This window comes from Odontomachus brunneus, unplaced genomic scaffold, assembly GCF_010583005.1.
Source record: "Odontomachus brunneus isolate Ranch 3 - 2012 unplaced genomic scaffold, Obru_v1 Obru_scaffold_036, whole genome shotgun sequence".
NCBI classification, from domain to species: Eukaryota; Metazoa; Arthropoda; class Insecta; order Hymenoptera; family Formicidae; genus Odontomachus; species Odontomachus brunneus.
In genome coordinates, this window is record NW_022639486.1 from 1731399 (window position 1) to 1753857 (window position 22459).

At 44.0% G+C, this 22459-nt stretch overlaps 1 protein-coding gene across 8 annotated transcripts in view; it reads left to right on the forward strand.

Annotated features, from left to right (window-relative positions):
* Positions 1-22459, forward strand: part of LOC116843894 (neuronal acetylcholine receptor subunit alpha-7-like) — a 225540-nt gene that overhangs the window by 190940 nt on the left and 12141 nt on the right. For all 8 annotated transcript variants that reach the window (XM_032814786.1, XM_032814782.1, XM_032814788.1 and 5 more), the window contains 5 exons: positions 13512-13692; positions 16458-16533; positions 18656-18850; positions 21199-21285; positions 21725-21834. In XM_032814786.1, coding sequence (XP_032670677.1) covers positions 13512-13692; positions 16458-16533; positions 18656-18850; positions 21199-21285; positions 21725-21834 — 649 coding nt within the window. The remainder of the gene's footprint in view (positions 1-13511; positions 13693-16457; positions 16534-18655; positions 18851-21198; positions 21286-21724; positions 21835-22459) is intronic.

Sequence of the window (22459 nt, forward strand, 5' to 3'; positions counted from 1 at the left end):
ACCTTGTTGTCGGTACCAAGTATCCAGTTGATGGTAAAAAGATTCCGGCCGCTGATCATGCGAGTTTCCTACGTGGCAAGCGTCGGTATACCTGACTGAATCGACTGATGATAGCGCGCTGCACAAGGTTTTCTTCCGATTCTAAACGTCGTTATTATCGCACATTTTCAACGTCACCGATAAGAACGCGGTAATAATAGAACTTTTGTTTTTTAAATCGATAATTACCAAACATATAGTTCAATATCAGTCAAATTTTACATAGTTCGTGCGAAAATGTACAGGCAATAACAAAGTACTCTCTCTCTCCCCTCCGTTCCTCCCTCTCCCCCCTCTCTCTCTCTCTCTCTTTGTCTCTGTCCATTCCGTTCGTCGTTGATCGCTGTCGCTGTCGTGTTTGCCGATACATAATGAACGTCGATCCGTCGACATGCCTGAGCTTTTATGGCATTTCGATTGGCGAACGCGCGCCGGAATGCGGCCGCCAGGCTTTTGGGTTTTGGTTGCGGCTAATGTGAACGTAAATTCGACGATGACGTAATCGGCCCGATCGGGTGCTCGCGTTAGAAATTAATCGCGATGACGACCGAAACTACCGTCGCCTCTCCCAGGTATTCCCAGAATTCGTAAAAGGCAGTTTGTCGATGAGCGGGCCGATTGTAATTGTGCAGTTTGAGGGACGGAATTATAGCGCGGCGGGTTGCGCATATGCTATCCCTTGAACTTTCTGGAATTCTATCGATGCTATATCTATAAAGTAGAAGAACGGTTATAAAAAGAAAGAGATTGTAAAGCACATTACAATGAGAAATTAATCGTTGAGTTAGCCGTGTAAACGTTTAGATTGTAAAAATGGTTTACAGTTGTTTTTATCATTTTTCTTCGCTTTTCTCACACTTTTTAATCAATGATTTCTTATTGTGAAGCATACAGTTTTTATTAAAAATATATAGTATATTAATATATAATTTTTAGAAATCGCGACGAAGTAGTTAGATATATTGAAAAATATTTTTTTATATGTATTCCCAACATATATCACATGTTATTAAAAGAATAACCGTATTAAGAGAAATACGATTATAAAAGTGTCCGCAATTAAACATTCAGAAAAAATGCGAGTTGCGGACATTTTTTATTAGTTCCTAAGCTTGGTGAATAATAGACTCTACTATGGCCTCTACAATTAAAGGTCTCCCCTATCCTGTACCTTAATGAACATTTCACAATTATTCAATCTAGAAGTTTCTTAATTAAGTTGAAAGTCCCGGTCTAAGACTTCCTTGGGAATTCAGCGGATTACAGGTATTGGTGGAGATTTGCTACAGTCCGGCAAATAAAATGAAAGAGAGAAAGAGAGAGAGAGAAAGAGAGAGAGAAAATATAGAGTAGAGTAGAGAGAGAATGGATATGAACGGAATGCAGGAGGATTCGGGAGATTCTCGTGAAAAGAACCCTTTCTGCTCCCTATCATCGTCTGTCTCGTCTTTGCTATTTAGTAATTTGCAAGATACATAGCGATGAAAAGTATTATAACGGTGAAGATTACAGTATTGTATGTTATATTGTAATATACTCTCGCGTTGATACTATTGAAGTGGTTTTGTCCGACGTTCAAGTATTTATTCCAACGCGATTATCCACAATATGGTATATTACTGTGGCTCACGATTAAACCCGAAACGAGCACGCTGTCTTTTATGATATTTCGGTAACTCAAACCGCCGAAATGCGGTTACCTGTGCGCATAAAGGAGAAAGGGTCGGGTTTTGGTTGCTTTACCGGTCTCGACGATTACAACCCGAATCAATCTACTCAAACGTAATAGTTGCATTTCGAGCAATTGAGTGCAAACCGCGCAGTTGGCTGCCCGCAAAGTTACGATGCTTCATCTGACTGAATAACAAATAGGCCATATTATTGTAACGTTAATAGCCAGAGAGTTAATAGCTCACTTCTCGTGAGCAATATAATCCCCTTAATTTCCAAATATACAAATACACATTAAGCCCAACCTATATATAAGGCGTCCCAATTCTCGGGACTCTAATTGAATTGAGGAATGCAAAGTTAATTACGACACGGCAAATGCAAGACACCCTACTTATCTTCATCCGATGTGCACGATGTTACATTAACACGTTCACGGCTCACTGCGTAGAACTAACACGCGTCTCGCCGGCTTCTCTCGCCCGTTCCACGTTACCTAAGCACGTCAGCGAACGTTCTGTGCTAATTTGTTTTGCACGCCAGCTTACAACGTCGACGGTGGTTTCTCTCCGATATTTATGACACACAGCGTAGTATCGCAGAAACCTCGAAGGAAGCGAACCCGCGCTGGGTCATCTCGACAACGCATTTCGCGTGTATTACGATGCGTTGGCAGGTCGACAGCCGAGAGACGGCTCGTTATTTCGTAACGAGAGATCGATCATTCGCCTATCGGTGCGAGTTCTTCCTTACTGTCTCGATTGTTATCGGCAAAATGTCTTTTGCGTCAGCTGAAACAGTCGGCCGGCTTCTCACGCCGCATCGACCTCGATTTTGTTCTGTATTATTGGGATCTAAATTAGTTTGATCGCTTGATTTAGTGGTAATTAGATATTGGGAGAACAGATCGCTTCCAGGACAGCGGCTCGTGCCGGAAAGTCCGATTCACCAGTATGCAATTCCGCGTACCACTGCTTCCGCTCGCTCCCCCGTCGCTCCTTTCCCCGCTTCCTCCCACGATTTCTCGCAAAACCCACCCACTCGTCCCTACCGCCTCGCATTCCCCGTTCCTCCTCCACGACGAAGATTAAGCGGTTTTCGAGCCTCGCGGGCGCGAACAGTGCCGGAGATATCGTGGATACAATCGAGCAGCTGGAATTCATTCTGCATGCGGTGGAACACGATAGATATATGACGTACGATAAATTGTAGCACGCGAGTGACATTCCGGGGAGTGCGAAGGGGAGCGGAGGAGGCAAGAGAGGACACGAAGAGGGTCAACATAGACGATCCCTGCGATTTCGCTTCGACATTTTCGCTACCCCCGTGAGCCCCGATGCCCCGTAGCGTCTTGGTATTTTTTCCGAAGCGTGTCTTGTGTGAAATCGACGAGCGATGATGCGGCCAGAAGGAAGCTGAGGGTAAAGCAAACTCCCCGGCTTGGAAATCCTCGTCTGGATAACGCGCATCGTTGACGTTTCCATCGATACCGATAACAGCTGTGGAAAGCCGGAATATCGATCACACACGCGAGCTATCCCATCCGCGTTACGAGAACAGAAATTGGCGGTTGTGGTAATTGCGAGATATTGAAAACAGGTCGTTTCCGAGATAGTCTGACAAGAGTTATTCCGCATTAATCTGCCGGGAAATGCGATCATCCAACGATTCAATCCACTGGTTTGGTTTCACTGGCTACGTTCAGTGGTACAGAAAGAGCCATGGTCTTGTGAGAGAGAAAAAGACAGAGAGAGAGAAAGAGAGAGTGAGAGAGAGAAAGAGTTGGGGAACAAATGCTTTTCAAATATATCGAGTCACGCTCCGAAACGAGATTCTCACCAAGGAGTAATTTTTCCCGATACGCGTATGCGATGAGCGTGCGGGAATTGTTGTTTAAAGTGTAGTTGGTATCGGTAAAATTGATAAAACACGGTTGCTCACGGCTAAACCGGCCGCGTTATATTCGGGATCAATGGTTATGGCGGTATAACGCTGTTCACCGATATCCCGGCAAAATCCCTCACGTGAGAAGAGCTCGTATTAATGATCGTTGCATGCTTTGTACGCGGTTTATGGCAACGTCGAGAGAATTAAACTTCGCAGGAGAGTATTTGAAGTTTATACCGACACCACACTGAAAGCATGCGCGCGTGCATCGCGTTAAAGATGAAGTGGCTCTGTGGCTCCACTCTCTCTCTCTCTCTTTCTCTCTTCGTTCGCTAGAAAACTGCTCGCTGGAAAATGTATGCCCTTCCTGCGCTATCCTCATCTTCATCTCTCACCACCGTTAAAGGGTTGATCCTCCGGGAGGAGGTAAAAGAATAATTCGGTCGAACGACCCGTAGTCATTTCTCACTCGGAAACGTCGCGGGAATCTCGGCTGCCGAACGATTCCGAGGACATCTTCGTGAACTATCTCGACGGGAAAGACTCTGCCAAATGCCGGGCAATAACGTGGTAACGCAGTTACACCCGTGGAGAGGTAAGGTCGCAGTGTACGGGAAAGTCTCAAATCGACAATAGCTACGCCGCTATCGCCGCCGTCGCCATCGCTACCGCCTCCGTCGTCGTCGCTACCGCCTCCGTCGTCGTCGTCGTCGTCGCCACCAGGACGAAACGACAGTTTAATTCAGAGTGCCCCGCCGTGTAGCGACAATTACCGCGCGACTACAGTTTCTAATTATTATCGCTGAGCCGCCGACGACAAACAAACTCGGTGAAAATGCGAGGATTAATGAAGTGCGTCGCTGTGCAGCGTGACGAAACGCAACGCGACTTCGTAGTCCGTAATTTGTTTGAGCGACCATAAATTTTCTCCCATTAATTTCTTGCAATTGATGGCTGCGAATAAATAACGTTGATAATCAACACCCACCTCTCCATTATTGTTTTCATTCGAACGTTAACATTTGTCTCGTAAATTGCTGACTGTTAATTCGCAAATCACATGGCTCTATTGGTTGCGAAATACACAATTACTAAGTAAAATATGTTGACAATTGACGAACGTCAATTGAGCACAGTTGAAAGTTCAGTAGGTGCGGTAAAGTGGGGAAGATCCAGGTTCGACTCTTGGCTGAGACAATTTTTTTCTCGCAATTTCGAAATAGAAACAACTAATGCGTAATCATGAGACAATAAGAGGAATTAATTAGTATTAATATTAAAAATTATGAGCGCTCGGTTTGTCTCGAATATTCTTAATTTAGTCGTATACTTAGAGAGCCCGTTTATATAGAATAGTGCCAAAAGTTCAGCTTTCACTTGTGATTTTTCTCCATCGGGTTGAATTCGCTACAGAGGGGACGTAGGATGTGTTTCTAGCGATTTTAGGATTCTGCCACTGTCGATGCTCTGAATGTAATATCAACCCACTCAGAAGTCACGGAATTTCGTCGAGGTGGAAGTTCTCCGTAACGCCGGTGCGCACATGCAGTGTTACATGCAGGAACGAGAAGATTGATCGTGCGTGGGTGAGCGGAACGAGGATAACGCCTGCATTGCGAAATCAATATGCCTGCGTGGTCTTTTACCCCGTACGCCATTTATTACGTTCTTGTATCTCACGAGCATTAAACGAACGCTCGCGCAAAAGAGTGTAAACACTCGGCCGATCCTTTTTTGTCTCTCGACACTTCCCTCGCGCGCACATCCTTTGTGCCTTGAAATTGGTAAACGCGAAAATAGTCAAACTGCACGATGTTATCCCGGGCGCAAAAAGCCGGAAGGCAATAGGCCAACGGGCCGTTTTCATGCAAATTCGATGATAGGGCAGGTGAATTTTTTCAAGCTCGCGATGGTGGGTGCGATCTACCGAATTTCACTGACGTAAATTGCTCGTATTTCATTATTCATTCCGTTAAAAAAAATGCCTCTATAACGTTCGCCCGATATCAGTTGTACCGATATCCTGAACGGGATATCAGTTCTTGGATTTATGTTATCGCTGCCGGACACGTGGATGAATCTCCGTCGGTTTGTCTCTTATATAAAAGGGACGAATCTAGATGAGGGTCTGACAGCGCCAGATCTGATGTCTCTTCGCATTATGAACCGTGACTATTTGTGGGTTTCGTGACGACAGAATCGGTAGATGGAGAAAGCGTGTAAACGCCAAAATGATCGCGGACCCGGTGAAGATCGTTTCAGTCACGGTGAAATTGTGATGTTGTTGAGAGAGGATACCGTCTACCGTCATCAGGTTGCGAGAAGAAAAATTCCACCGTATCGATTCGACCGGCTTGTATTTTCATGGTCCCGTCATACTCGCGTCATTTCAGACTTCTCTCAGACGTCGCGCCGAGGCGCGCTGCAATTTCGTGACGCGACGAAACTCGCTTTTGACGATGCATCCGCGCGAAAATGTCCCGACGCGTCTGTTAACTCGCGCGATTTATTCGGTGACGTGAGAACGAAACGACAGACGGAACACGCTTCGTTATCGACGACGATGGTTAACGGCGACGGTAGTGGGTGTGGCACGCGGGGGAAGCTGCATCAGGGGTGGTTTTGCGGGGGTGGCGAGCAACGAGATGGTACACAGGGTAGATTCGAAAAGAATGAAATAACGGATTGGGTCGCGGCCAACTGGCCGTGTTCCAACCAATCCTTAGTCGCCCGGATGCGACTGGGAGTGTATTATGTATACCATTCAGCCGTCTTATATTCGCGGAATCGCCCCGATGCATCCCCATTCAAAATCATATTTCTCCGTGGGGTCAGCCCCGCGGGAACGCGGGATGGGACAAGATCCGCGCGAGGTCGATTCGAGCGGGAAACCGCGTGACCACGTTCTACATTTCGCGGCAGAAATTAAGCGGTGAATGTCCCGATGTTCTTAGCGACTGTGTCGCGATATCACACGCGAGAACTTTTCCCTGGTATTTTGCAAAGTTACCGATTGAATTCGGCCGCCGTATATCGAATTGATCGCGCGAGCCGTTTTTATCGAGAGCCGCGTCCGGAGTATGGCATTAAGAACACAAATTTCCTCAGAGTTTGGGAACTTTTCAATGTTTCTCCTTTTTTGAGAATCTTCATTGTTTTCTGCAGTTTTTCAGACTTTGTATTCTTCTTGGATGGTGTTGCAAAGTTTCTCATTCGCTTGCAAATTCCTCGACGATCAAGCGCTCATATTATCGAACCCTCTTTTAAGTTTCTCAGATTATGAAAGACGATTTCGAATAATTCCCCAATAATATCCCCGAAGCTTTATATTCTCGCATCTTGCGGTATACTCGTGCTTTCATACGTTAAAAATACAAGTCTAAAAGCGTCCTGTGAACTTTGACTCCATTCAATAGCCCCAGCACGACTTTCAAGCTGATACTTTATTGCGCGTCCTACCTTCTTAATGTATGTATATATATATATATATATATATATATATATATATATATATATATATGTGTGTGTGTGTGTGTGTGTGTGTATATTCATAATCGCACACGTTTGAGCGATTCTCATTCACGATTATGCTTCCTCCTCGCACTACGGCTCCCTAAGGAGCAATGGGCGGAGGAGAAGAATGAGGGATGACGGTAACGTATTTGAGAGTGGGCGAAATCGATTCGTAGGAGCCGTGTGATCGTTTCATTAAGAATTCCGGCACGGCGCTCGAGACGTTGGAATCGCGATAACGGCTTCATTCTTACGATAAGTAATACGATGCACGTGGGAGTGTCGAATGAACTCGATGCGGAGGAAGAAAATTCGGCAGCATTAACCCGGTAGTGATATCATCGTGGAAAATTATGCCAGTAATATCATGGGATTTGAGAGAGAGAGAGAGAGAGAGAGAGAGGGGGGGGAGGGGGGAAGAACTGTCCGCGTTCTGCAAAATTTCTACATATAGACGCAAGCGGCGGCTTTGATTTATAATCTCTCATCGTAATCCGTAAAGCTATTAGACAAAGCAATGTGCGCGCGCGCTCGAGTATAAATCACAATTAACCGCGGAACAGAAAGAAAGTTATTCGCGTAAAAATTGTAATTTTTTTCCTCGAGCAAGAACAAGAGTGAGAAATATATTATCGCGCTCTCGGATATGTCGTGTCCCTCGACGCTATTAATTAACTCCCTGCTTTTGTGGTGTAACTGTCGTTGTTATTTAATAGATTTCGTTAACGAAACTCATTAGCAGCCGGAGTCGCCAGTCGCTCGCCGCAATAATATTACATTCGCGCAGATAACATTCGATGTTACTATATCAATATCGGTAAGCAAATAGTTGCGTATCTCGTGGACAATATTATTAGATAATCGATAATCGCAAAATGTTAATTTAAAAAAGGGAAATTAACTGGAATATGGACTGATATGTGGTAAAGCAACAACGGTAAGAACAAAATTATTAAAAATTCATGTGCAATCGTTGCGAAAATGTTTAAGAGCGATGAGGGTCCTGGAGTCGCGATCGAGTGTGGTTCTACTTTGAAAATCGTATTATCCTTTGGTGTTCCTCTTCTTGCGGGGCAAATGGATGAGAAGTAGGAGTGAGGAACGTCTCGAGAATGAACAACTCGATTCTTGGGGACCTCGCGACCATTTCATTAAGTATTCGGGAGAGAAACTGAGGTTACCTCTTCTCATTATTAAGTGGGACGTACTCCGCGGGAATCAAGGTGCCTCGTCTTCATTTTTGCAAGTTCGAAATGGCGTTGTCGTGCCATCTGAATTATAAATTTTTGGCGCGAACGAAGTGAAGAGTCAAACGAAACTTTGAAGAGAAATAAACGAAATGTACGACGCATGTGGAAATTAATCACGTATACTTACATATCAGATATATTACGATTATATAAGGAATCTTGAATGCATCAGAAATGATTAGAAAACATTTAATAAATATAGCAGGGTTTAAATAAAGTATGAGAAAGGGATGTATATTTTATTTTTTGTTATAGTCGTTTATTAATTCACGTAAAAATAAAAAAGACGATGACGCATTGCAAAGAAACGTAATCTAGTCTTGAAGAATTTGAAATTAGAATCTTACGAGGTGCGTGTTCTCACAGTATTCGAGTTGTCGCGAAAAAATTGCGGAATAGACGATGAATTCGCGAAGAATGTGGGTGATTTTAATAACGGGAAGCACCGAGATATCCTTGTTCTTATTAAGTTGATACGAACGGATGATGTGAGTTTCGTTTCGCTTGCATTTTTGGGGATTATTATTTTATTTATGTGTACATGCGCGGTTAAAAGATACACTTTGGTGTTACATTAGAACAATACAGCGTAAACAATACGAAAATACGAGACTCTACGAATGTAGCTTTAGAAATTCTCAGAGCAAACTCGCGGCTTAGATCTATCTCGTTATCACACGAGTCACGCACTCCAAGTAGAATACTCTATTTTGTAGAATGTAACACGGTCGGAGCACCGACCCTTCCTGCAAATATTTCCTCGTCGATGTGAGCTCGTGTACGCCTGATTAAATAAAGAAGACGGAATTTGCGGCGCGCATTATCGGAAAAAAAAAAAACTAAGTCTACGGCGCGTAATAGAATTTTTCCATCGCCTTGATAAGTGGAGATAAGTGGAGTTCTTACCTCCACTTGCTCAATTTACGCGCTTCCAATGCGCGAAATAAGTGCAAAATAAAGTAGCGCGCGGCTGTCTGTATTCGTTTACCTGATCGTTGTTACCTCAACACCGGAGCGGCTGTCTGAGGTGCGAATCGACGTGCGAAAATTCGACAAGTCCACCGGCGATTCTGAGAGCGGAAAAGTCCGCGGAAATGGGTTCAAATTAGCAGCCGATCAGCTAAACGCGAGAGAACCAACTCGGGATTTCTTCGCGGTTAATAAAATAGACTTAAATACCCGGCTTGGAATGGCCGGCCGTCGTTTCCTGGCGGCAACTTTTTTTCCGCTGTAAAGCCCTATTTGCATTATTAAACGAGCGGGAAGCCAACCATCAACGAGGAGTCGTTAAGAAATTTAAAACTCCCGGATAACTCTAAGTTAGAGAGGAGTAGAGTAATCAAGGCGCGGGTGAAGGGGCAATGAAAAGGAATTTAATTAAGCTATCCCACCTCGGGGTCAGTATGTCTTGTTCCGCGACTCCCTGCAGCGATCGGTGCTTTCCGCACCGCCGCCGGCTGGAAGGAAATTCTCGATAAACAGAAAATCGCCGTGTCAACGACGGGAATACACGCGTTAGATCGATTCGCACAGGTCCCTCGACGATTTCGAGGAGTTCCCCAGAAAAACGTCGTAAAAACATCAAACTTATATACGTGGGAAGAAAACCACCGCAGTGTTACGAACATATAATGCCAATGAAATCAATTTAATATTTCGACGTGCACTGCTCCACGGTTGCTTACGGAATTAATTATTACGCGATGACCTCGTCCTACGATCAGATTCGAGGTAATAAGGAAACGATAGCTCGTCAAACTTACATTATCGTAATTTAATTCGATCGTGTTGTTCTTCGCCAATTATATTCGCGTTATACCCTCGACGTTCGTAAATTTCTTCCGGAGTGGTTCTCCGGCGCGTTGCTTCGATGTATCAGATTTTGCGCGACGACACCGACGACGGAGAGGGATTTAAAATCATGCGCGTTCGCATGTGTGTGTGTGTGTGTGTGTGTGTATTATTTTTATAGAGGGAAAGAACTCGTTGTGCGCGCGCGAAACTAGGTGCTCCTTAAACGATCGATAACCGTACCATCCGCGCGTCGTCTTTTTACAAAATACGCATATCGCGCAGCTTGTTTAAATAAACACGCTACGGTTGCGGCGGCGGGATAGTCGGTTGTCCAAGCGAATGAACGTTCTCCCTACAATGCGGATGTATTATAAGAGACATCTCGCTACGGAGGGGTAAGTTGCAAAAATAAGTATCGCGTCAATTGGCGTCCGAGTGAAAAGTTGGTATTTGTCCCGCGCGCGTGTAACGTAACGTAAATGGAACGGAATCGAATGGGGTGTGGGACAGGCGGAGGTAGGACGTCAAAGGCCAGGGATAGACCTCGTTCATAATTAGCTCGTCTCGCTACGTCTATTCGAGTCTACTTCAACGAGCGAACGGCACTCTAGAAGTTTAATCGTACGTCGCGATAAACCCGAGCACGAGGCACGAGAGATTCATTTCTCACGAGAGCTTTCGAGTGTGCGCGAGTACGCGCTTTCTCCGAGGCCTTTCGACTGAGAGGCGGCTGTGATCAAAACACACGGCTTTTTCTTATATCGGGACAATCGCGAGTAATTAATTGACTTGATTAAGCCGATCGGTTCATTGGTTTCTACGCAGGAAAAATTAGATAAACCTGTAATATTTCTTAGAAGCGAGACTTAGAAGCGACCAGTAATTCCAAAACCAATGCAAAACAATAAGAGTACGGACAAGAGAAAACTTGCCACTTTCGAACAAATGTAAATACCACATGCGATGTTTTTACACATAAACTATTTCGTACACTGAAAAAGAAGTGATTGAGTTAACGAAACTTTGCGAACAAAACGTTCGCAACTTATTGTTATACTCACACGTAATTTGTTCAATGAATACAATATTTCTTTGAAGGCGAGTAATCGACGATTTTGTTGATGCAACTGCTTTTTTTTCTAAAGGTACACCCGATTGACTCAAGCAATTTATATTTTAGAGAAGAATATGCTCCTATATTTATTACGTGAGATATAAACTCGGCAGCAAACTGATCCCTGTGGACCCGATCTTCCCTACCTGAAAAGTGGCGCGATACTTTAGACGTGTGCACTTTGGTTTGCCGGAAAGCATATCTCGCATTTCGGTTCGTGCGAATCACGCCGGATGACTCCGTAATTTAGCTCGCCATCGATCATCTCGCACGATAGCTGGAAGCCTGCGCAAAAATCCCCGGCGTGATGCACCGGCTGTCTGCACATTCTGAAAAGCGCATAATGCACGTCAAAAAGTGACATTTTCGCCGCGCGGTAATTTGCTTGATTGCGCGAAACGTTGGGGATGCACTTGAGCACATGCCGCCGTGCGGTTACGACGTTCGCGGTTCGTTTTTACGCCGGCCATTTATTATCAACGTATCGTCCGTACATGTGCAGCGAAACTTCGTGGGCGGTGATCGATCATCGATGTCACGAAATTTCGGGAATAATGAAGCTTGATCGATCTGCCAATAATGCCTATACGAGTAATTTAATGTAACGAAGTTTCGACGCCATAAATTTTGACTCCGCCGGGATATATCGTGATACCTGCGTTTAACAATCGAAATTACTATTGTTGATATTTATTCATAACAACTAGCATACACATGTCTCTCATCGTTTCATCGAATAGTCTCAAGCTTGGCTATATAAACTATATATATGTTGAAACGTATCAGTAGACCGACATTAATTATGAAGTTACTTCATACTCGCACGCAATAATATTATGAATAGATGTTAACGAGCAAAATTGGATTAATCGCGTCGTGTGTAAATTATAAAAGAGTAGGCAGTTGTAAGGGAGAGCAGCATTAGGGACATCCAAATTGTCTCTAAATTATTACAGTGGAGGGATAAGCCGGCGGGTTTACTTGGGGGATATCCAGTGTTCTGGTATTAGGTTCTGTGCCCGCGTGTCCTGCAATAATGTTTAGTCTCCTGAATAAAGAAAGATAGAGGTCCCACACGTATCCGTGCGACGTTTCATTTCGCGAAAATTGTCCGGCGTGAAAAAATTAAACTGGCCGCGGCTGGCTGTGTATAACGTAACTGTTAGTAGCGAAGCGAGTATCTTCCTATGAAATATCAAGTAAGGCGTGACAACGAGCTCAAAATGAAAGAGTCCGCAAACAGTTCACTTGAGATAAACAAGATGTGTGAGCATTTTTTGCCGTCTGAAATGATTGTCTCGGCCCGCAATTGATCTAATAAGTAAACCTATTCAAAGGGTACACTCCGATTTCTTTCTAATTTGACACAAATATAAAAGTACAAAAAATATTTAGGTCATATTTTTTCATTTTAGCTCACTTTGAGTTTCACGGGTAGTTTATAGCTTTTTAATGTTCTCACTCCTATCATCAACAAAAATGCATAAGAAATAAAATGGAATACAAGGCCTGTTTTTGGCTTGCTGATTATGAATATGAAGTCAAATGTATAAAATTATTTGTATAAATAATACAATGTTTAAACAAAACATGTTTAAAAAGTTGAAAAAATTATTTATACAAATAATTTCTTGGTTTGGCCGAAATTTAAACTATTTTTTACTAATTTACCACAGATTTGACATATTTCGGTTGGAATCTCGGCTAAAGAAATTTTGAATGGTTCATGTCTCAGCTACACCGATTTTGTTAAAATTATTTAACTATATCTTGTATTCTATTTTATTTCTTATGCATTTTTATTGTATTTGTTGATAATAGGAGTGAGAACATTAAAGAGTAAGTTATAAACTGCCCGTGAAACTTAAAGTGGGTTAAAATGAAAAAATATGACCTAAATACTTCTACATTTGTACCAAATTAAGCAGAAATCGGAGTGTACCTTTTGGGTAGGTTTACTTGTAAGTAATGTGGTAGAATATATGTATAGATAACTCGTCGTTTAATTCTTAATTAATTGCGTGTGTGCGCGTTAATGAACGAAAGCAGGAGAGCGAGTTCTCTCCGTTTCCTCGAGTCAAACGCGAGAAACTTGTGCTTTACACGGTGGACACAATTCAGACTTCGGTCATTCAATCTTCGACTTTCGACTGTGTCGAGTGTCCACCGATTGTATCAGCTCACCATGTCCCCCCTTCGTGTCCCCTTATGGAAAGATTAACGCGAATGATTGTTCGTTACAGCGCCGACGAGGGCTTCGACGGCACTTACCCGACGAACGTCGTCGTAAAGAACAATGGGACCTGCTTGTACGTGCCACCCGGTATATTTAAGAGCACTTGCAAGATAGACATTACCTGGTTCCCCTTTGACGATCAGCGCTGCGAGATGAAATTCGGCTCCTGGACATACGACGGCTTTCAGGTGAGCAGAGACGGGCATTACGGAATTGGGTCAGGCAATTGTCGTTTCCCGTCCGTTCGCAGGATGTTCGTTCCTTCGCCCCGACGCAGACGGCGAACTTACGAATTTTCCAATCTGTCGGGAGCACGTCGGTACTCGTCGACATCTCGGGACGCGGAAATAATTCAAAGTGGCATCGCGCAGAGGAGTTTGATTAGCGCTCGAGACGAGAAAAAACGAGAAAGGGAGAGAGAGTGTGTATGTGTGTGTGTGAGAGAGAGAAAAAGAGAGAGAGACATGAAGGAAAAGTTGGAAGGAAGGAGGAAGGGAAAAGAATCTTTGCTATTTGCTACTGCTCGAGAGTTGCTCGCGAAATTTCGCAGTCCGACGTAAAAGTCCCCTGATCGCATAACGACGGCGCATTTTCCATCTTACCCGACGAAAGTTGCGAGCGGGCGTTTTCGAGATTATGCTCGGTCCGATCAAAATGGCGGTTAATCCGTGCAAAGGAATTCCAGTAAATATGCAAAAAGCCTCATAATAAATGATAACTTCTGTCTCGGAATTTAATTAGATGTCATAGTTTTCGCGCTTTTTAACGCAAAATACCTCGATACCAATGTTGCGAGTCGAGATTCCGAGCATTATGCTCACTTTTAAAATATTTAAAATATATTAAAAGGAATTATTTAAAGTCATTTTATGATATATTTGTTATTCCTCTCACAGCGCTATCTTTAGTAAATTGCTTAAGCGTGAGAACTTTTCTAGGAAGTCAATGCAGTATCTATTTTTTTTTCTATCTCTTTTTCTAATTTCATGTCTGTCTAGTAAAAAAAATCGCGGCAGTATCAACACATGTACGTACGCGATGTTAAGGCGTTCTTTGCGAAATGTTCGGGATGCGTGACTACATTCGATTCCGAAGCGCGGTTTACGAATACTACAACGAGCGTAAAGTGTGCTCGGCATTTTGTCGAAGCACTGACGGCGCGGTCAGCAAACAGCATTTTAGGGTGAATTGCAGGAAATTTACGAATCGTGGAAAATGCGTTTAGAGGATAGTAAGCGTGAGAATACGCGATATCAAGAATGCTCACTGACACGCGATTCCTACCATCGTCATTTTGTTCTTGTAACGCAAGCAGTACACCGAGGGCAAATTATTTATACTTGTACCTATTCTTGTACCTCAAGTAAGCATCTGAAACGAACATTACAAAAGCGAAGAGCTATTGCAATCTATGTTCTAAAGAAATTTCGTTGGAGACGGCATGACGTAAATTTCTACAAATCGAATCAGTGAGGGAAAATGAATAGACTTCATTGTAAAAGAACAATGTCGAGTAATGTAAAATATTACGGAAATTGCGAAATTATCTCGCGTGAAAAAAACAAAAGTATGAATTGAAACATTTTAACGTCTGCTTTGCGATATTGAGATACTGATTAGGATTTACAGAATTCTTAATCCTGAGCTTTAGGTTTGACATTTTCTGCGAAATACAATGTTGTTCGATTGCGGTAACGTTAATAGCAGTATTACGGCGATAAAATCGCGTGATAATCGTGCGTTACTCGCGCGTTACCGATTTATCGTGCAAACGTGCGATTCCGCCGCACGACCGATGTACCTGGCGAGTCCTCAATTGTCGGGGTATGCAACTTCCGAATAATTAAAATTGAGGATGCGAATTACACGGTGCTGGGCAATTCGAGAACGCTCGGGGGTTCATTAAGGAGGACAATAAGCAGAACGAAGTGGGAGCGCGAGAGGCGAAAGGGAGAGAGTCGGGGAATGCGCCACGGTTTTCTCTAGCTCGATTCGATCCGCTGAATACGAACGAGATGCAAAACAGACTTTTCGGTTTTGATCGTCCGTTTTCATTTAACAATTCGCGCCTAGAAATTAATTCGCCGTAGATTGTGCCTGAACGTTGATGTAAAAAAAAGAAAGAAGAAGAGAGAGAGAAAGGGGGGGTGGAGAGCGAGTGAGAGAGTAGGTGAAAAAAAAAGAAATTTTCCATCGATATTCAAACGCATAGGAATTGCGGAAGGAATAGCTGGAGCGGGTTAGCGCCGGCTTTATTGGTTTATGCAAATATGTATGAATTCTCGTGAGTTGTACCAACAGAACGTGTATGAAGCAGCTAAACCGACGGAAAGTTTGATGAAGAGCTATTTAGATATTTTAGTAGTAATTCATCGCTCTGCCTCATTCCTCAATTAATTTCTGTCCCTTTCGTTTTCTCCGCTTTTCGACTTTGTTAGAAAATATTTTGCAATATTTGATGATGCAAAGTTCCAGATGATACTATAACTTGATAGCGTCCTATTTATTTTTATATTGCATTAATCAAGAATATCATACGGATCGTTCCGTTTAGACGATTACAGTAGTATTCATATAGACGAAATTTTAGTTAATTTGGTTGATTAGTTTATTTGATTGAGCTTGTAAAGTGGAAAATTTAATTTCTACGAGTGAGAGAGATCCTTCCCATTATATTCCTCACAATATTTTCAGAGAGTGTTCGCATAGTTTCGTATAAAAATTAATTTCCGAAGGATCACGCGTGTTCGATTCTCGCTCCTTTAATAATCGCTCCCGTAATATTTCTTTTATAAAGGGCAAAAGACGACAAGGAAACACCGTATTTCTGCGACTCCGCGACAGATTTTCGCGTAGTTTCTCCTTCCCTCCCTTCCTCCCTTTCTTTCGAAACAACCGTCTTACACGCGGTACGATAATTTTCCTCTAATCGACTGTCATAAATTGTCGACAGTTGGATCTGCAGCTGCAGGACGAGACCGGGGGTGACATCAGCAGTTTCATCACTAACGGCGAGTGGGATCTGTTGGGTGAGTTTTTACAGTCCTTATCGGTAACCGTTCTCTCGTCTCACCACGCCCGGATAGTTCGCCCCGCCGCGCCGAAAGTGATTCCCCGGCCGATTAGCAATTCTAAAGTCTTGCACGGCCACACGGACGGATGATCAATCGTTTCGTAAATCGGAAACGGTATCGATCCTCGCTTTGTCCCCGTCAAAATTGCCTGCATCTGGGTCAAGCGGGACTCGCGGCGGTGCCTAGCCCCCGAAGTTTACTGTTTTCGCTGGCGAACACGTCGGCGATCGGTAAAGTGTCGCGAACGAAATTGCAGGCGGGGGCATCCCTCGCCTGATTCAAAGGGCGAGTGAAGTCCGACGCGGTCGCTGAATAATCGTCCGGGAATTTATTGAACGATCGCGGATTCAAACAATACGGTCTTTCACTTGCAAATGTTCACACCGCGCGAGGCACGTCTATCGCGCGTGCTTTTGCTTTTCATCTCTCTCTTTTCTTTTCTGGCACCGATTTTTCTACGGTGAAAATTTGTTTTTTACCCCCTCTCTTCCCACGCCTGCAGATATATGAAATTTTTTATCTACGTGGTGAATCTTCGCGCGTGCGCGCGCGAAATTACCGTGAGTCTGGATCCGGTTCGTAAAAATTCGCGCTCGCGAGACGAGCGAACGAGAGATACGCGGAATTTCCAAATTCCAGTTTCGCGCGCGAGTTACGTAACGGGAACTCTCTTGGCGTTAAGTTTTATTTCGACATTCGCGGGATCCATTAGTTTTCGCGCATCGGAATACACTTACGCTTGAATCAACGACACATAAAGAATCGTATACGACCTACATTTTATGTCGGAGGATAAATTTTGTACTTGAAATCTCCTTTCAAGAAACGCGCGAACTTCTTTGCTGAATTGACGAAGATATACTTTCATTAATAAAACAAATTGCTAATTAACCATATGGTAACTCATGCGCATATACGCACACACACATACACACACACACGCGCGCAAATATAAACTGATACCGTCGGCAAGGAGACGTCGCGATTGCTGTAATTTATTCTATCACGCATAATGCAACATTTCAATAATAAGCCCGTATGCGCCCGCGGCATTTATATTGAAATTGTGATACAGAAACGGCAATTATCCGATAATTATTCGGTTCGCGTCTTTATCTTTCGGGAAAAAATGGTCGTAACCACGATATTATCGTTATCGAATGTATCCTCATTTGGTTATGTGTAATTTGTTGGCCGGCGCATTGCATTCACCACACGAATAAACGCAAAGAAACGCACTCGGACGTCTATTTATCGCTCTCGCGTATGCAGGAACAAAAACACCCGCTGCTCCCGTATCCTCCGTGTATCATCCCTCGAAAAATTGTACGATGCATTACGCGCGGGTATAGCGTCGGCGTGTGCACGTGTAATATATGTGTCGGGGTTATGAGACTTGCGGTAGAAATGTATCTTAAGTAACTGTAGCTGCGGAGCGCGTTTTGTACCCGGAGGAACAGATGGAATCGCCCGTTTTCCCCCGGCCCTGTTGCACGGGATAATTCAAGAAGGAAAGTGGAGAAATTTTTCGCTTCCGACAACCCTTTTGTTACGCTCGAGTGCGCACTTCGCTTTATTGACGATGTATCAATTGCCCGTGTGTGGGTGTGTGTGTGTGCGGTACATGCGCGCGACGTCATGTTTAAGCGCCAAATCGAATACGAGAAGTTTGATTCGAGTGAAAATTTTAAGTGCGCGCCATTGTGCCGGCGACCGCACTCGGAACAACGTAAAAAGCGCTCATCGATAGTTTCAATCGGATATCGATGCGTCGAATCAATTAGAAATTCGGGAGAAAGCGCGAAGTTTACTCGAATATAAATTACAGAAGCCCTCGCGATCTTTTGGATGTTCGTAAATCTTCGTGTTTGCCTTGGAAGGAAACGAAGAGAAAGTAAAAAGCCACGAGAAAAGCCAAAACCTATTATCGGTTTTCATATCTCCCTTTTTGTGGTAACAAACTCGCGAATGTTATCGTAACAAGCACCGAAATCGTTTGTGTTGTACGATTGAGCAATATTTTTACGTAGTAACAACAGGATCGACATAACTATAATCTTCGTTTCGTGTCTCACAGGGGTACCTGGCAAGAGAAACGAAATCTACTACAATTGCTGCCCAGAACCGTATATAGACATCACCTTCGTCGTCATCATCAGAAGGCGCACACTCTACTACTTCTTCAACCTGATCGTGCCGTGCGTCCTGATTGCCAGCATGGCCGTCCTCGGGTTCACCCTGCCGCCCGATTCCGGCGAGAAACTCTCCCTCGGCAAGTTTCAACTCGATGCAAAACTCCGATTGCCCTCAACGACCCGTGAACGTTCTCGCGATTAGGCACACTCCTGTTTGCTAAGAGCATCAGACGTTTGCGCGATTAGGTCCGACCTACTTCCGGCCGGCGAACTCTCTCCCGCATCCGACACCGAAGAAACTAATCTCTCGCGCCGTTGTCGCGAGTTTCTTCCTCCGGCTCAGGGCTTAGCTGCGCAGGGGACTTGGTCGAGTGGTGTCCCGACGCGGAAATTAGCGCCGATAAAATTCCGTCACGCTGGGACTTGGTTAGTTGATCCCACGGGGATGTGCGATTCCACGTCGTCGTGTCGGTCCTGCGAAGAACGATCGAGCGTCGACAGTATAGATTGCGTGCTGAATGCGATTTGTGAGCCGCTCGTGTAACGGGAATTTCATTGCATCCGCGACTCCGCGCTCTGCATATCGCGTTCGATCCTCATCGATCCTCTCAGGACAAGCTCCGATGTGGAGTTTTCTTTTGTACACTCTCAATTAGACGAAAGCACCATCGATCAAACTCTTATCTGCTTTCTCGTTGGAAATTTTTCTATTCTAAATGGCAACGAGTGATCGATCGGTTGACAATTAACTTGGTACCGACAGTTTTTTTGCTAGACAAACATAGAAGACGATCCCAGATTCCTTCTTTGCGCGCGTAGTCGTAAAGCTGTCGTAGCGCAGTTTCAGACGTACACGTTTGCGGAAGGTAGCACGGTGCTATCTATTACACGTTATTTCATTGTTTCCCCGGGGAACGTAGTCGTCGTGGAATCTGACGAGGAGCCCGATGCCGGGGAGAGATTCTGCCTCCTACGGCCCGAATCGCTCGGCTGCATAATTCCGATTCCTTGTCCGCCTCTCGCCTCGCAGCGCCGTGTAAACGTTCCCGTGATTAGAGCTAGGAGTTCGCTAAGCGCATCGGGCGTTTACGCGATTAGATTTCGTCCGATCCCGATTGAAACGACGCGTCTCGACACGGTAACTTCAGCCCGGGGTCGTCGAGTTTCTTCGAGTGTGCAGGCTGCTGCTGCTGCTGCTGCTCCTCCTGCTGAATCCACACCGGATTCGAAAGCGATCGCGTTGGCGGAGCGGAGATACGGCGACAATGGAACGGCAGTTTCGAGCGAGCGTCTCTGTCGCAAATTTCCGCGAGGCTCTTAGCTATTCATAGATTGAGACACGATAATCGCGCGTGCCTTCGCGATCGCCTTAACGTTGTGGGCGATTTTAGCAGGACAATTTACACAAAATTTAAAATATATCTTTCTCAAACATGAAAATAATTGGGCTAATCATAATGTTTATACTTCATTAAAAATTCTTCTATGAGCTTATTTGAATAATTAGTTTTTGTTCTTTATTTCATTTTTTAAATTGATTATTAGTTTACAGAGAAAAACGATTGATTGTATGAAACGTTGTCTTTATGCGGACTGTTTATTTAAACTTTTATTATTGGGCTCATTAATCATAATAGATTAGACTGCAAAAGTTGGTCTCATTAATCATAGTAAATTGGACTGCAAGTAGCCTCAACAATATCGGTATAAGTTTATCGATTGTATCGGCGGAAGAATTGGAAACGTCCTATTTGGCGAGGAAGCAGGAAAGACACGACGCGATACCACGACTCAATTGTGATCGGGATCTCGAGAGCACCTCTCGACACGTTGTCGCGCAAATCTCGAAGAAGCTCGAGTAAGGTCTGATATTTAGATGAAGCACCTGGCGTGGCTGCCAGCCACGCGGTGTTTTGAAAGTCTAAATAATTCGAAAGCACCTCTTAACGCGATGCTGCGGCTCGCGAATAAGCGCCAAAGCCTCGGGCGGTGACGGGTTGAAATACACGAGACCCCTGACACGAACTGTCTCTGAGGCTACCCATCTCTAAGATGCTAATCAAAATTCACGGAAATGATAATTTTCCTTCTCAAGAAGATATCCTTATCCCTCCACTCGTCGCGAGTTTTAGTGGAAACAGTCTTGCACTTTTGACACAACTTTTCGCTCTCAGTAGAAACGGTTAGAATCCAGATAATCTTTTTGAGCCATACATTTTATGTAAAGTGCTTCTTTCCGTCAGGAGGTTTAGACGGAAAAGCAAAGGACAGGCTCGGTGACAGTTCGCCATTGTGTGGCCGAGAGCTGACGAGGTTGGAGGCATCATATATCGTTCGATGCAGAAGCGTGAAAATCGAAGGGTCTTTAGCACGCGATTGTCACGCATCGAAGGCCCTTCGATCGCCCAAGGGCCGTAGGCTGATCCCACAATGACGTGCTCGACTCAAACGATAATTAATCGAAGCCAACGAACCTCTTTTTCAGGGGTAACCATCCTTCTATCCCTCACTGTGTTCCTGAATATGGTTGCCGAGACAATGCCAGCGACGTCCGACGCCGTACCGCTTTTAGGTGAGCTCGATCAAATTGATTTTCAATATGATTAATTTTTCAATGTGAGAAAGCGATCCGACCGGTCAACCATATTGCAAGCCGTTCGAGCGGAAAAAAAGGGACGGTCGGAAGGGATAAAGGGCTGTTTACGCTCTTCTAGGACAATGTTCCGTGATCATGTGAAACACCCGCGTCAGGACGCACTCGCAAAAACTTGGAAACAACTAGTACATCTATTTTTGAGGAAAAAGTGTAATTATATTACGAAGAGAAGCATTAATTTAACATCTCATGTTGAGAGAGGAAACGAAATATGTCGAATACGATATAATCGATATTGGGATACATTAAGATTAATTATTCAACTTTCGCCAAAACCGAAATTAAATTAACGAATCAACTTTTTCGCTTAAAACGTGAAGATTTTGAAGTCACGCTGTTACTCTTTTTTTTCCAGGAACGTACTTCAATTGCATAATGTTTATGGTGGCCAGCAGCGTGGTCAGCACAATTCTCATCTTGAACTATCATCATCGGAATTCTGACACACATGAAATGTCTGAATGGGTAATTTCCTTTGATCGATATCAAAGCGCGTTGTAACACCACGATGGTCACGACTTAATCGTCCATCGTTAGTTAATATCGCAATACGAAAGCGGGGCGAAAACGAAACGTCACAGACGTAATTGTCAACGAATCAATTTGTAATCTTGCTCAAAGGATCACGTGTATTTTTTTTCCCGCGAAATTTGGACCGGCTTGCGCACGAGCGAACGGTTTGCACAATTAACGGTAATTGAACGATGAGGTAATGGAATGAGAGAAACAAGTGACTATTCCATCGCTATAAAATTAATCGATTAACCGGTTAATATTCATTAATGTTCGACAATGTTACACAGGAATGCGTCTCAATTGTGAATTATGCCGAATTTTATTGAAAATCGCTCATTCCGCTAAATTGGTCTATCCGTCACCGAGCCAGCCGAGTCATTCACTAATGTTTTTTCATTTGCGCGCGAATTATTTTACCAAAAACCCACTTTCGATTTATCGTTAACGCTACACGACTCTTATATGCATCAGCCGATAATTATAGTTTTAATTAAAATGCAACGCGCTACCGCCATGGCCGATGCGTCGCTCTCTCTCTCTCTCTCTCTCTCTCTCTCTCTCTCTCTCTCTCTCT